This window comes from Helicoverpa armigera, chromosome 22 (genome assembly GCF_030705265.1).
Source record: "Helicoverpa armigera isolate CAAS_96S chromosome 22, ASM3070526v1, whole genome shotgun sequence".
Taxonomy (NCBI): domain Eukaryota; kingdom Metazoa; phylum Arthropoda; class Insecta; order Lepidoptera; family Noctuidae; genus Helicoverpa; species Helicoverpa armigera.
The window spans coordinates 1,181,370-1,194,197 of NC_087141.1; the positions used below are offsets into that span (position 1 = coordinate 1,181,370).

Genomic DNA, 12,828 nt, shown 5'->3' on the forward strand with positions numbered 1-12,828 from the left:
CGGCTTACAGTATTTAATTCATAATAAGTAGCTGCACTTAGATCGGTTTATGTGTAAAGTTTAGTTGCAACTTATTTATTTTTTTAAGGATGTAGTTTTCGTAGATTTTTGAAATGACAATGTTTTTTCGGATCGAGTTGTATTTACCAAGCTAATATTGAGAGTTGCTTTTACTGTACAATATTATTATCATATTCCGTGCCGTTTTGATTTTTGGTCGCCATAGTTATGATTCTTTTAGATCCTTAGAACTTTTGAGAATGCCCTTATATCGATGACATTAGTGTTATCTGACAAACTACGTACATTGGTTGATGGTATCTTCATATCGGGATATAATATGATACCTTCATACTGGTTGAAAGTCCATTGTAAAACGTAAGGTATAAACAATGTCGACCCTACATGCTACACGTTAAAATAATATGAATAACTTTGTGCCACAAGCATTTTTCATATTCTACATAAATCGTTCACACAAAATAAAGCGAAAAAACATAAACTAAAAACACGAATCTCGTACCTATAAAAACTGACCGCCGCTCTTAATCCAAAGGCGATTTTCCTTTTTAATCCTGCTGCGAAAATTTTATATAAACGCTTAGCATCGTCCAATCTTTTATACAAACGCATCATTAAAATTCCACCCGTGGAAGAATTAAAATGAAAAAATACAAACAATTATTTGAAAACATGCACCGCACTGGCAATCTTTGCGAGCCTCCTCGGTCACGTAAAACGGAATGGCGAAAAAAAAATTTATACATATCTGGCTGGGACACCGATCGCGATACACGGACCTACGCGGGATGAATAATTTAATTTTTTTTCATAATATTATTATTTTATTAAATATGGCGAATAACCCTGCCCTCCCGGTCCCCTTAGACACCCACCTTCGCTTAATTGTTCGAGGCTCAGCTATGTGTGTACCTATCAGGAATTTTAATACGTAACCACAGTAATCCCCGGCTCTTATTTTTATTGTGCTTTTGTTTATGAATTTGCATATGTGTAATGTATTTTTCAGTGTTAAGGTTTCGTTTATATGGATGTTAAAATTAAGATTGTAAAGCTGAGTAAGGAAACCAAGGAAAATACTCATGAGCTTTTCCTATTACATCATCCCCTTTACAATAAGTTTAATCAATATCATCATCATTTTATTCACAGGATTCCTATATCCCAAAAAATTAACCCTTAAAAAAATCATTTCTTTTTCCCAAAAAAAAAAAGTACTATACAGCCATATTTTAGGCGTGAAATTCGAAGCCATTATCGCGTCGCGTAGGCTACGCTTCGGGACTGTCGGAGGTTTTCGTCGGCTGAATTTATGCCCACCCCGCTGTGACCGCAGCGTGTGAGTTGGTCACACTGTGGGGCGCTATTGAAAGATGGGGTAAGAGTGAAAAAAGTGTTGGAAGTAGTGAAGGGTTGAGATGTGTTGCAGTTTTTGGGGAAGAACTGTTTCTTTTTAACAAGCGTATATTAACTTATAACAATGTATGTAAAAAAAAATTGGAATCTTAATTTGACCCACTTCTCGGTGTTCGATTAAGATGAAATTTTGCCCAAGCTCTGGGTTCTGAAGACAATACATGACAAGCGTGTTTTCTAGTTTTTAGACTATTATTTATTGGTGGTGGTAATGGAAATTGATTAGTAAGAAACTAAAATCAAAGGTTTTGGTATAACCTGTTCTGCCCAATTATGTCATTTCGAAACCTTTCATTATTTTCGTGTAAATTAGACATTTAATAATGCATGTTTGATTGAACAACAAACGTAGCAGTTTTGTGTTAATTGGCATGATTTTTGTTCAATATATTTTCTGGAAAATCCTCCCCGCTGTCTCTTAGACCCCAACTTAATGTTACCGCGTGGGTCAAAACGTTCCGGGTTCCGTTCGGTAGGGTTAACCCACTTTGATTCTTTTCGATAATCACCCGCTAATGCACTGTGGCCGTTTGGGTTTTTCAATGTTTTAAATAATAGCCGAAGAGGGTGAACCTCTATCTATTGTGTTTCGTTTTAGATATATTCCTGTGGGTAGTCTTTGAATGTACCATTCTTTGTTTTATGGTTTTATATTACTTTTCCGGAGTCGATCATGTTAACGGTTATTGTCAAATGCACATTGCATTGTCTATCTACGTTGATGACTTATTTTCGAGATATTCGTCAATTTCAGCATTCAAAACTTTGTTTGGTCTGTTTTAATCTTCTTATTCGTGATTATGAACATCATTAAATTATATGTGTGAGAACCATTTCACAGAGCAACAGAAACCACGCTTCATCAACTTGACAACAAAGATTCAAATTCAATGACAATCCTTTGACCAGCCGAATATTAATAGACCATTATAGTACATTGAACAGTTTGAAACAGGGGCTGTGCTTGGCAAGTTTGTGTAACGTTTAATGTACTGGAAACAGTGCAATAGTTAGTATCGCGATTAGACTATTAATATCTGGTTTGGATGGCGCGCTTCGCTGTGCATTGATTTAGGTTTGTTTTGTTTAAATTGTATTAGAGATTTTTGTGTTGTTACACATAAAGATAAGGGATTTGCCATTTTGTTGGAAGTGCACTACAGGTTACAGAAAGTTATTCTTTTGCAAGATATTTGGAACAGCTTTTCAAGTGGGAGATAGTTGTAGAATGAATGTGATGTAGGAAAGAAACATTGCCAATTTTCTTGCCATGGGTACTGATGGAATATTAATAAGCCAAAATTAACTAAAAATAAAACATCAATGAAAATTGCTATACCAAAAAATGTATGTCAAAAAACAAAAGCAATCAACATGAGAATCCACAACAGCGCCGATAACCTAACTATCTCCCGAGACGAAGGAGAAATATGATTAGGAAAGTTTTTTAATCAATAAAAGGAACAAAAAATAAAGTAGGAAGCGTTGCCGGCTTCCTGGCTTCGTCGGATTTTTTCGCCTTATTTCTCATTACACCGGCGCCTTGGCTCGTTTCCCTGACGTCATAGTTATAATCATTTATCGTTTGACGGCCGCCCGCGGTCCGCACAGCGCTTATTTCTAAAGGAAATTGAAAAAGTTGCCTTGATCGCGGAGTGTGAAATAGAATCGGGATCGAGTCTTAGCGCTCCTTCTTGGCAGTTGATGGGTTTTAGCGCTGCAATGTACATAGCGAAACTATCTTGGTTATGTATGCGGTGGTCTGGTAAACAGACTTTTGAATTTTTTGTGAAACTATTGTCATCTTACAAAACAAAATCTGCCAGTTTTTGGCAGATTTGTTTGACTGTTTACAAATAATCGAGTCCCTTATTAATATTGCACCACTCCCCGTGTAAATAAGAAGATAATGCAGGTGACATGAAACTTACATGTGGTATTTTACTTATGTTACAGCCTTCAGATTAGGTTAGGTCTCATGGATTTCTCAAATACACCTATACTCCATTCAAAATAACATTAGAAATTTAAGTAAATCTTTTTTACTGTTTGTTCAACCGATTTTGACTTCTATTGCGTTAGTAGTATGATTAATGGCGGCTGCAGTAAATACTTGGTATTGTAACCATTATTTTGCTTTCAATTCCGTTCTTTTGTCTACGGAATAGAAGTCAAAATCGATTGAACAAACAGTAAAAAAGGTTTACTTAAATTTCTAATGTTATTTTGAATGGAGTATAACAGCCTTTGAAAATATATATCGTACTATTTACATCACATTGTCACGGTATTTAATTTCGATCTTTTATGTTCTTTCCAGAAACTTCTATTCCTGGTGCCACCATCGTTCCACGTGGAGCGCATCATGACCAGCAGCTGTGGCAGTCGCATCTGCGTGTGGGGGTCTCGAGGAGTGACCATTGCTGAACTGCCTTCAAGATGGGGAAGAGCAGGACTCTTTGATTCCGGCAACCAGTCGGTTTTGTGCAAGTAAGTAGTACTTTATGGACTTTTTTAAATTATTTTGAAGTCCTATCGCTTTTGAGTTACTTTCACATAATATACTTTAATTTTTTATATAAGAAGCAGTCATATTTCGACGTAATTTTGCGAATTCTGGCACAAAATAAATCGGATATCTTAAGATCTATATTTGAGATATGAGAATAATATCTCTAAAATGAAACACCAAAGCAATCTTGCTAACGTGTAAAGCCTTTGTCGACAAAATAAATAAAACCCCACCCCTAACAGCGTTTAATATAATTAATAAATCTGTGGCCAGCAAAGTTTTAAACAAAAGGCCAATGTAGTGCAACAAATTTCAACTATAAAATGAAGGCTTAACCGCGTCTAGTGAAGAAACTATGCACCTGAAATCTAATAAAGCCTGATAAGTTCCCGAGAAAGCTGGCACGTAAGCATCGTGTATTTTCTACTATCACGGTAAATTTTGTAACCTATTAAGCTCCTCGAAGCGGCTATAATGTTAGCCTGAGGTAACGATTAAGGCATAGATTATTGTTTAGGTGACAACTTGTAGATGGGGCTAAGCTTTGAAGAAGATGGGATAGCCAAAATTAGGTAAGGTTCGGAAGTAAACAATCGCTGGAAAGAGATTAACCATTTTAGTTAGTTCATATCTAAGTGTAAATGGCATACATTAAAAAAATACATAGGAAGTTGAAGAAACGCCTAATCATGAAACAGTTTCAGTAGGTATTTATTACTTGTTTGACAAAATAATGATTATCTAAAAGTATATTTAGTCCAACCTCTCAAAGGCTGGCTCAGATTAGGCACAAAGCTACCGCGCAGCACACCACAATATAGTCTAAGTGTTTCGCGCTCGGAGTCACCACTCTTTTGTACATGTTATTAGGCGGCTATATCTCCAAATTTGCATATTTCGGCAGTAAAATTAATTCGAAGATTTGCCCGCATCCACCATCCAGACGGGAGCTTCAAGGGGTGGCTTTTGTAATGTTTTTGGATTTCTGCATTAGAATTTATACGTACCGATACGTATTGTGGCTTCGTCCCTAAGACGAGTATTATACGACTCGATGAGTTTCAATTAAGTGTTTCGATTGAGCGCCGACCAAGTATCAAAATTGTTTCCAAGTTTATGATAAGTAGGTTAGAGGATTGATTTAATTTTTATACGGTTGGGGGCGAAAAAGCAAGTCATTTATCCGGCGGTTAATATTGTTTCTGTTCTTAACTGTCTCAAAAGTTTTAATAAAGTTTGCTATTTATACAAAACAAAGAAGTTAAAAAGTCCTTTTCAATCAACTACTATTTGCAGGTTTATTGAGCCGCTTACAAACTCAAAGTAAATCATGGTACCAGTCTTCCTCCAATCTTCTATCATATAAAAATAATCCCACTTCATTATCCCCTACAAAAAACTTACGAAACAACACCAAATACATTGCTCTTAACTTATGATAATAGCAGTTAGCATTCACAGCACAGCTCAGGACCCGTTGGTATTAATCCGTACAACTAATATTAGCAATAAACGACCCCTTTCGGCTAATTATGCTAAGATGTTCAGTCTTGCCGTCTGCACCCTGGATTTGAGTTTTACACTCTGTTTATATTTACGTCGTGTATATGGATGACTTTTCGAGTGGTTAGCACATTTCTGATAGTTGAAATAAAATTATGGATTCATTTTTCTGCTTTGAGCATAGATATTTTGATTTTTAAATCGACTACCTACGGTAAAATCATGAGCAATGCGTGCCTGTACTGTAATACTTAATAACTTGTCATAAACTTCATTACAGAATTCAAAGCGTGAATTGAACCTAACCTTCAAATTAACTGTATCTAAAAATCTATCCACTAATACACCAGATCTAACATTACCCCAATCTACAAATTCACCTTTTATTACTTCATAATAACGTTAAAACAACACAATATCTTCGTGTAATTTACTCTGTGTCCCAACGTCTTCAGCTCGAGTGGGCTCGTATATTCTTTGATAACCCCTTATCGTCGGCCGTTCGGTGCATTCTCGAGCTTCGGAAGCGAATCTCGCGCTAAATATTATGTCGGTATATTTACTGTGTTTGCTGCTGTTTTTGGTGCTATATTATTTGGGTGTTGGTGTGGGGTGGTTTTTGTTTTGTTTGGTGTTTTAAGAGGTGGGTGGTTTGCTGGTTAATTATTGAGTGTTGAAGGAAGACGAATTGGTTATAGACGGCTACTGTGATATATAGGTATAAAAGAAATAAAAAAAATGAAGCGTGAAACATCATAAGCATAACACCAAAAATATTTCACTGTAATGTATTTCACAAATCACATTATTTATTGATAAAAGTAGTAGTAAGCCATGCTTTAACAAACTCAATAATTAAAGGTAAATCAAAATCTGCAACAACTACGTTTCTACTGGATTCAAGTTTTCTTCACCACTTTTGAATGTAAGAATCCTAAGCAGTCGCTAAACCCTAAAAAGCAGTTAAAACCTAACAAATAATTAAACGTCCATTATTGGCACAGACAGACGTCAAACATTCCGACAGTCGATCCTCTTTAAACACAAACGAAACAAGTAGATCTCGCACGGGAATAGAACCTGCGTCCAAGGAAGTTTGTTTGATGTTAGTTTGAAAGTAAGGGATTGATTCTGTTTGGAATGGAAAAGCTGGAATAAGTTGCAGCCTTATTTTAGCAGCTACATTAACTTAAAACTGATATATTTAGAAGGATGCTAAAGCTAGTGGAAGTATTACAAATCCTCTGATTCAGATTGATTTATTATGTCTCTAAAACCAAACACTAGTTCCAACAAATACCATAATCTCCTACCATAACCATCAAAGACAAATCCCATACATTAACCCAAGATCGATAGATAGCGATACATCGCAACTTAATCCTTCAACCGCGTCGACCTACCCGCAAACCGAACGATCCTGTAAGTCTCAATTACTGGGTAACCCTGATTTACCCGGCGACCGATCCAATTTGTAAACGGGACTTGATCGGAGAAAACTATCCGTGACAGCCACACACAAAATCCAACCTTAGGTTTATAGAACAAGGTCCAATTTTGCAGTTCAGTTTTCAGACATCACCTTCGGAGTCGATATTGTCTAGTCATGCGAGTGATGACCATGGCAAATGTTTTTGCACCAAATTACACTTTGATTGCAGGGGTTAGGGTGCGTTTTGGTGTAGCCTTGTTTGACATCGGTCGGCCCGACCTGAACCCCAATTATAGGCCACAAACTATTTTATCTAACACCCGTGTGACAACACTAATCTTATTAGAATCTATTGGAATCGAAATCGTGATAAGGAAGTATGGAGTAGATGTCCATTTTGAAACCCAACTTCTGCGTGACTTGATTTCTAAATAAATGGGTGCTGTTTTGTAAATATTACCGTATTTAAGCATTTGAAAATTAGTTTTAAATATGTATCTTGAAAATGGCAAAAAGGTCACATCCACTTCACTATCTTTATGTAAATGATGACAAGGATATTATATTTAAGAGGCATAGTTATCTCTAATTTAAATAATTTCTTATAATCTACTGCCATTTTAAGTTACTCACCCCCAACCGTTTCCATGCTTGCCCTCACGTCTCCAGCGATTGGGATTGATTCTCTCGCGGCGTGATCCCGGCTTTTGGCTTAAACCAATTTGCCGGTTAATCCGAGGTACACGTACGGACGCTTCGGGACTCCAATACACCCAGATTATACCTCCTTATTCTTTGTCTTTACGTGTGATTTTATTCTTAGCTGTAATTTGAGGGGGATAAATTTTTGAGGTCGGTTTTGAGCTATTTTTAAACTGGATTATATTATATTTATTTTGGCTATGCATATGATACTGCCGTTGACCGGAATGGAGATCATCTCACAACCTCGATAACTATTTAAATGATGTCTTATTGTATCAAAAACTTCTATTATATTTTCCTGACTGTCTTACGTAACCAACTTTGAAAAGAAAGATATACACCGCTTATGGGAACACCAATATAATCCCCTTCTAAAACTAACTTACCATAAACTATCACACAAATGACCATCACATCTTAGACAAAGTTTATTAACAGCATAATCTAGTGGAGGACTCGATAAACATGTAAGAGACCGATATGCAAATATCTAGCCCCTGTCCAGTTTGTGCGACACTGTTTGAACAAGACTGGACATGGATACCCAGGGCAAACATGTTTGAGGGATGGTGGGGTAGTTATTGAATGTACCGCTTAATATCTTGGTTATATTACCACACTTAATTTTAGGAGATTGTTGTGTAAGAATTTAATGGTCAATAGGCAGAAGATTGGGAGAATGCAGTGCATAATGAAGATAAAAAATTAAAAGCAGCTGGTAAAAATCAGTCGACAAAATTAACAAAAGACACCAAATTAATTAAAAGCAATCCAAGCCACAAAACCGATAAAATCGCAGCTCCCACCCCAAAACCGATCAAACGCCATAAAAACCGAAGAAAAAGAAAATCCCTTTCTCACGTCGAACCTAAGTACCTTAATCGCCCCCTATTGTGTGTACACCGATTTGCGGGTAGATCACAGAAAAAATCCCTTTTTTATCCCTCCAGGGAGTCTGAGCCAGTGGACCGTGTTACCAGTATCGATAACAAATTGGGGATGCCACTCTTAAAGGGTTGAAAAGATTTGGGAGTTTCTTACAAGATAAGGGTTATTGAATCTTTTTGGCAGGTCCCTGTGGATTTGGGTTATGGTAATTTTGGGAGTATGGGGACTTGTTGCTTTTTGAGGTTTTTAGATGTGTGGTTTATTGAAAGCTGTCGTATGTTCGTGGTTTTTTAATTGATCGTGAGTATTGGCTGAAGTAATTTATATTCAGCCATTTCTTTCAAACACCCTTAAGTAACTTTTAATGCTGCAATTCCCAAGCTCACGTATTTTCTGCCAGTTTTAAAGAGTCAAAATTAATGTAGTTTTGATGACAAAGCATACCATGCAATATTACAAGCAAAGATGGGCTTTGATTAACCAGCAAAATGATGCACATAGCTTTAAAAGGGCGGCCAATAAACCACCTGGCCGTAGTTGTGTATAGTAATTAACGGCGGTTGCAATCCGACTGTTTAATTCCGAACAACGCCGCAATAAACGTAACGGTACCGGACCGGTGCCGTGCCCACCCACCGAAACGGAATGCGATGAAAAAGGCACGATGTCCACACACACTTGAGGAGGGAAATTACAAACGGCGGTGGCGTCCGCCGACCGTAATATCATTCCGCACGAGTCTTGAAAACGAAATTAAATTTTGCATGAAATGGTACAATATACAAAGAAAGTGGCCGGACAAAGGCAGAGTGGCGCCCAACGTGGGCCACGGTTGGTTAGCCCGCGAGCTGGACTTATCGTGGCCGCGTGTGTAATTTGTTTCTAATCATATTACATTTTTGTTTCGTCTGTTTCTTTGTGATGCGGCTTCACTAGGTAAGATTTAATTTTAATTAACATTTTTTCGACTCTGTTTGTATTGCGAATTCCGCTGAGGTATTTGGGACAGGATATGTACGAAATACTCGTTTATTTTTTCAACACTATTTTGTAATATTTCAACAGTACATAGGTAATAAACTTCAGTAGAACATATTTCTTCTTAGTAATTATCGCGACATATGTAATGTTCTTGAAATGTAAAAGAAAATACTTATTAGCATAACCCCGAACATCAGATGCCAATAATTTATGCCAAAGGATATCAAAATTATACAGACCCTAGATTTTTACCCACAGCCATCCAACATTAGAACTACGCAGTACCTCTTCCATTATTAACAGCACCCGAACTCGGCCGGTTAATTAGCCCCCTTCATAATGTACAGACGGTTACAGAATACCTCTAGAAAATTTACGCACTCATAAATACACACCGTCTGGCACCCGGTGATCTCAGCAATTTTCAGTTTTCGGCAAGCACCTTAATAATTCAGAACGTAGGCGCGGCCGTAGCAAAAATGAATTCTCTAATGTGAATGGAACTTAGACTGCGCCCAACCGGGGCCAACGGCAAAATAATTAAAGCATAGCATTAAAAATTCTTCCAGTGAGCTCCACTGCCCGGATATGTGATAATATTAATACGGCCGGCTCCGGCTTTTTGGTTCGGACGGTCTTAGGTCCGACTCCTGATTATTACAATTATAATTGTGAATAATTTAGCGCTCGGACATGTGTGAATTAATTTTAATTAACACATGTTTGTTGATGAGGACGGCGTTTGAAAAGTGTTTGGTGAGTGCCGTGCCTACTAATAAACACTTACAAAGTCAACATGTTTAGGTGGCTTTAACGGACTTTATGACTCCCCATTTAAGAAGCGTCTGGTGAAAAATGTGTGTTACACCATTGTTCGTCAGTTACTTATCTGCTTAATAACCTAAAAGAACAATGACATTGTTTCCGTCAACTAACGTTTGCTGATACAATTCTTTAGCCTAAACCCCTCTTACTAGCATCTAATGCTAGAACCATTTCTACACAAAGAAAGTTCTAAAATATACAGCCAACACGCGCGAAGTTGGTCTAGATTTAGTGTTATTTCGCTACGGACTAGCTTCTAACTTACATTCGGAATATATCGGTAAGGAACTCTTAGTTGAACTGTTAGCACAATGGATGGAGTTGGTTTTGATGATGCTCCAAGTTTCATGTTCAAAGAAAAGCGAATAAGCTTACCGTGAGAAAATTTTGGAGTAATTCTACGTAGCCCAACTAAGTTAAAGGGGTGTTCAAATTATGTATTCTCTAAAAGACACAACAGAGGCGCTCCGTTTAAAACCCTCTCAAGTCTCTCGACACAAAATACGACTACCCGAAAATTGACCACTCCAATATTTCTCCCTCACCTACGCATTGTCACGGGGCAAGTTGTAAAGCCCGTAAGAAACACGTAACAAGCCGCAACGTCAGTTTGTATGTCACGCCAGGCCCGGCCACAAACCCGCAGCGCCTTGCAGAAATAACCTTTTGCGAGAATCGTATGCATGCGTTAGTCTTGCCTACGTAAGCTCTGGGATTTGAGGACCCTTAGCTTAGTTTCTGATGAATTAAAAAGTTTGGCTTTTGTTTGTACTGGAAACTGTAGCCAGTTTTGTTTGGCTCCGTGAATATGTGTTCTAATGAATTAAGTAAGAAATAGTTGTCCGAAAGCAAATTGCCATTCTTTAACTTGATCACAGAAGAGCGATAGATTCGCTTTTAAATCCATCAAAATCTATTTAAATAAAAGTAGCGGTAACGAGGTTATCACAGACGACTACTATGTACTAAATCAGGTTTTAATTTAGATACTTTTATTGGTAAAAAATGTTATTGCTTTGTACAAGAAGGTATAGTACTGAGTTACTGACTTTGTGTCTGCCCCAAATCAAATAAAGTTACAGCTACCGAGCAATAAATGATAAAAATTTCAATAGCACTGTATTTATCACCCAAAACCAGTAGCTATGTAAAATGACAGCCCAAAGTATCCAATCATCTAAGTTATCGGTTATCAAAAAACAAAAACAAGACTGACCGCAAGTCAAACCAAAAACTTCAACCAACACATTGGAATTTACGAACATCTAATCAAATTCACTATTGCACGGCCAGCTTCGCAAGCCCTGTACCTGTCATTTATCTACCGGATTACCGACCAATTAACGGAATTGGGTGAGAACTCGTTAAATAATCCAGTTAGCCGATCGGCGGTGGCGAGATCAAAGCGGGGGCAATGGGGTGCATCGATAGCTGAATCTTGCACCCTTTGGTTTGTTGTTCTCGGTTTTTTTCGCTTGTATGTAGATGATTTTAGATGCAGGTGGTTTGTGTATTTTTTTTGTATGAATCATCTTATGGTGCACTACTGTGCAAAAATTTCTGTCCTCAGCTCGTTTTAAAAGCAGAAATATTATCTATTACTACTCTTTATATTTCTCTAACTAAAATTCAAAATAATTGTAATAATAAACTTCAAACCATCCCAAATAATTCCTTCTCAATAAACCTTCAACATGAAACAAGCTTCTAAAATAATCATAATCCCCACCTACACCAAAAATACATTACTTAGCGAGAGACTTAATCAATTTTACTCACATAGCCGCTTCACAGGTGACATTAACATATTTTTGCGATAGCCATGTTGTTTCAAAGGGTCTGAATTTCAAAAATACGACTCCAACACATACTCTCATTAAGTTTGGAACACGTAAGGAGAGAGACTGAATACTAATTGAGAGCTAAGAGTGATGAGAATAGAAGCGACAGACGGATAATTGGCAAATAAGTTACAGACGTGCGCTGTTTGTGCCTACAGATTGGTGAGAGCAAAGATTTGTTGGTTGCTGGAATGAATTTTGATGTTATTTTTTAGATTTAAGATGATGTATTTGGACTTGTATGTGTGTTCAATGGCAATTATTGAAACTCAAAAAAGACGACAATTACACAAAAACATAATTAGGTGTTCTTAATTTCCCATCAATCGTCAGCCTATTCAATAAACACGTCTTATTTCATAATTAGCTGTAAACCACTTAAGTACATAATTTCGTTTCCTTTAAGCCTTGAATCTTTAACTCAACTTTTATCACTAATATGGTGATAAAAGTATCCGTTTTATTAGGATGCTGATTTACTTGTATTTCTCTCAGTGCAGTATGACATTTTTGCTGATGGCCAGTAACAAAACAAAATCTTTATCAACATTATCATCTCTTGATACAAGTGTCGTATCTGCAAATCCTAGTCTATAGCTCACCGTCGAAGGTTCTCGCGTGGGGTGTTAGCTCCAGGGGCGAAGCTATGGTGTTAATTATACGATTTTCTTTGAAATAAGTTAATAAATATTGGATAAGGCCCA

General features: G+C 37.1%; 1 protein-coding gene across 1 annotated transcript in view; it reads left to right on the forward strand.

Annotated features, from left to right (window-relative positions):
- LOC110371739 (nucleoporin 88) overlaps positions 1–12,828 on the forward strand; it is an 84,132-nt gene that overhangs the window by 50,324 nt on the left and 20,980 nt on the right. Inside the window, exon 2 of the mRNA XM_064040515.1 lies at positions 3,758–3,927. Within this exon, the coding sequence (XP_063896585.1) occupies positions 3,758–3,927 (170 nt within the window). The remainder of the gene's footprint in view (positions 1–3,757; positions 3,928–12,828) is intronic.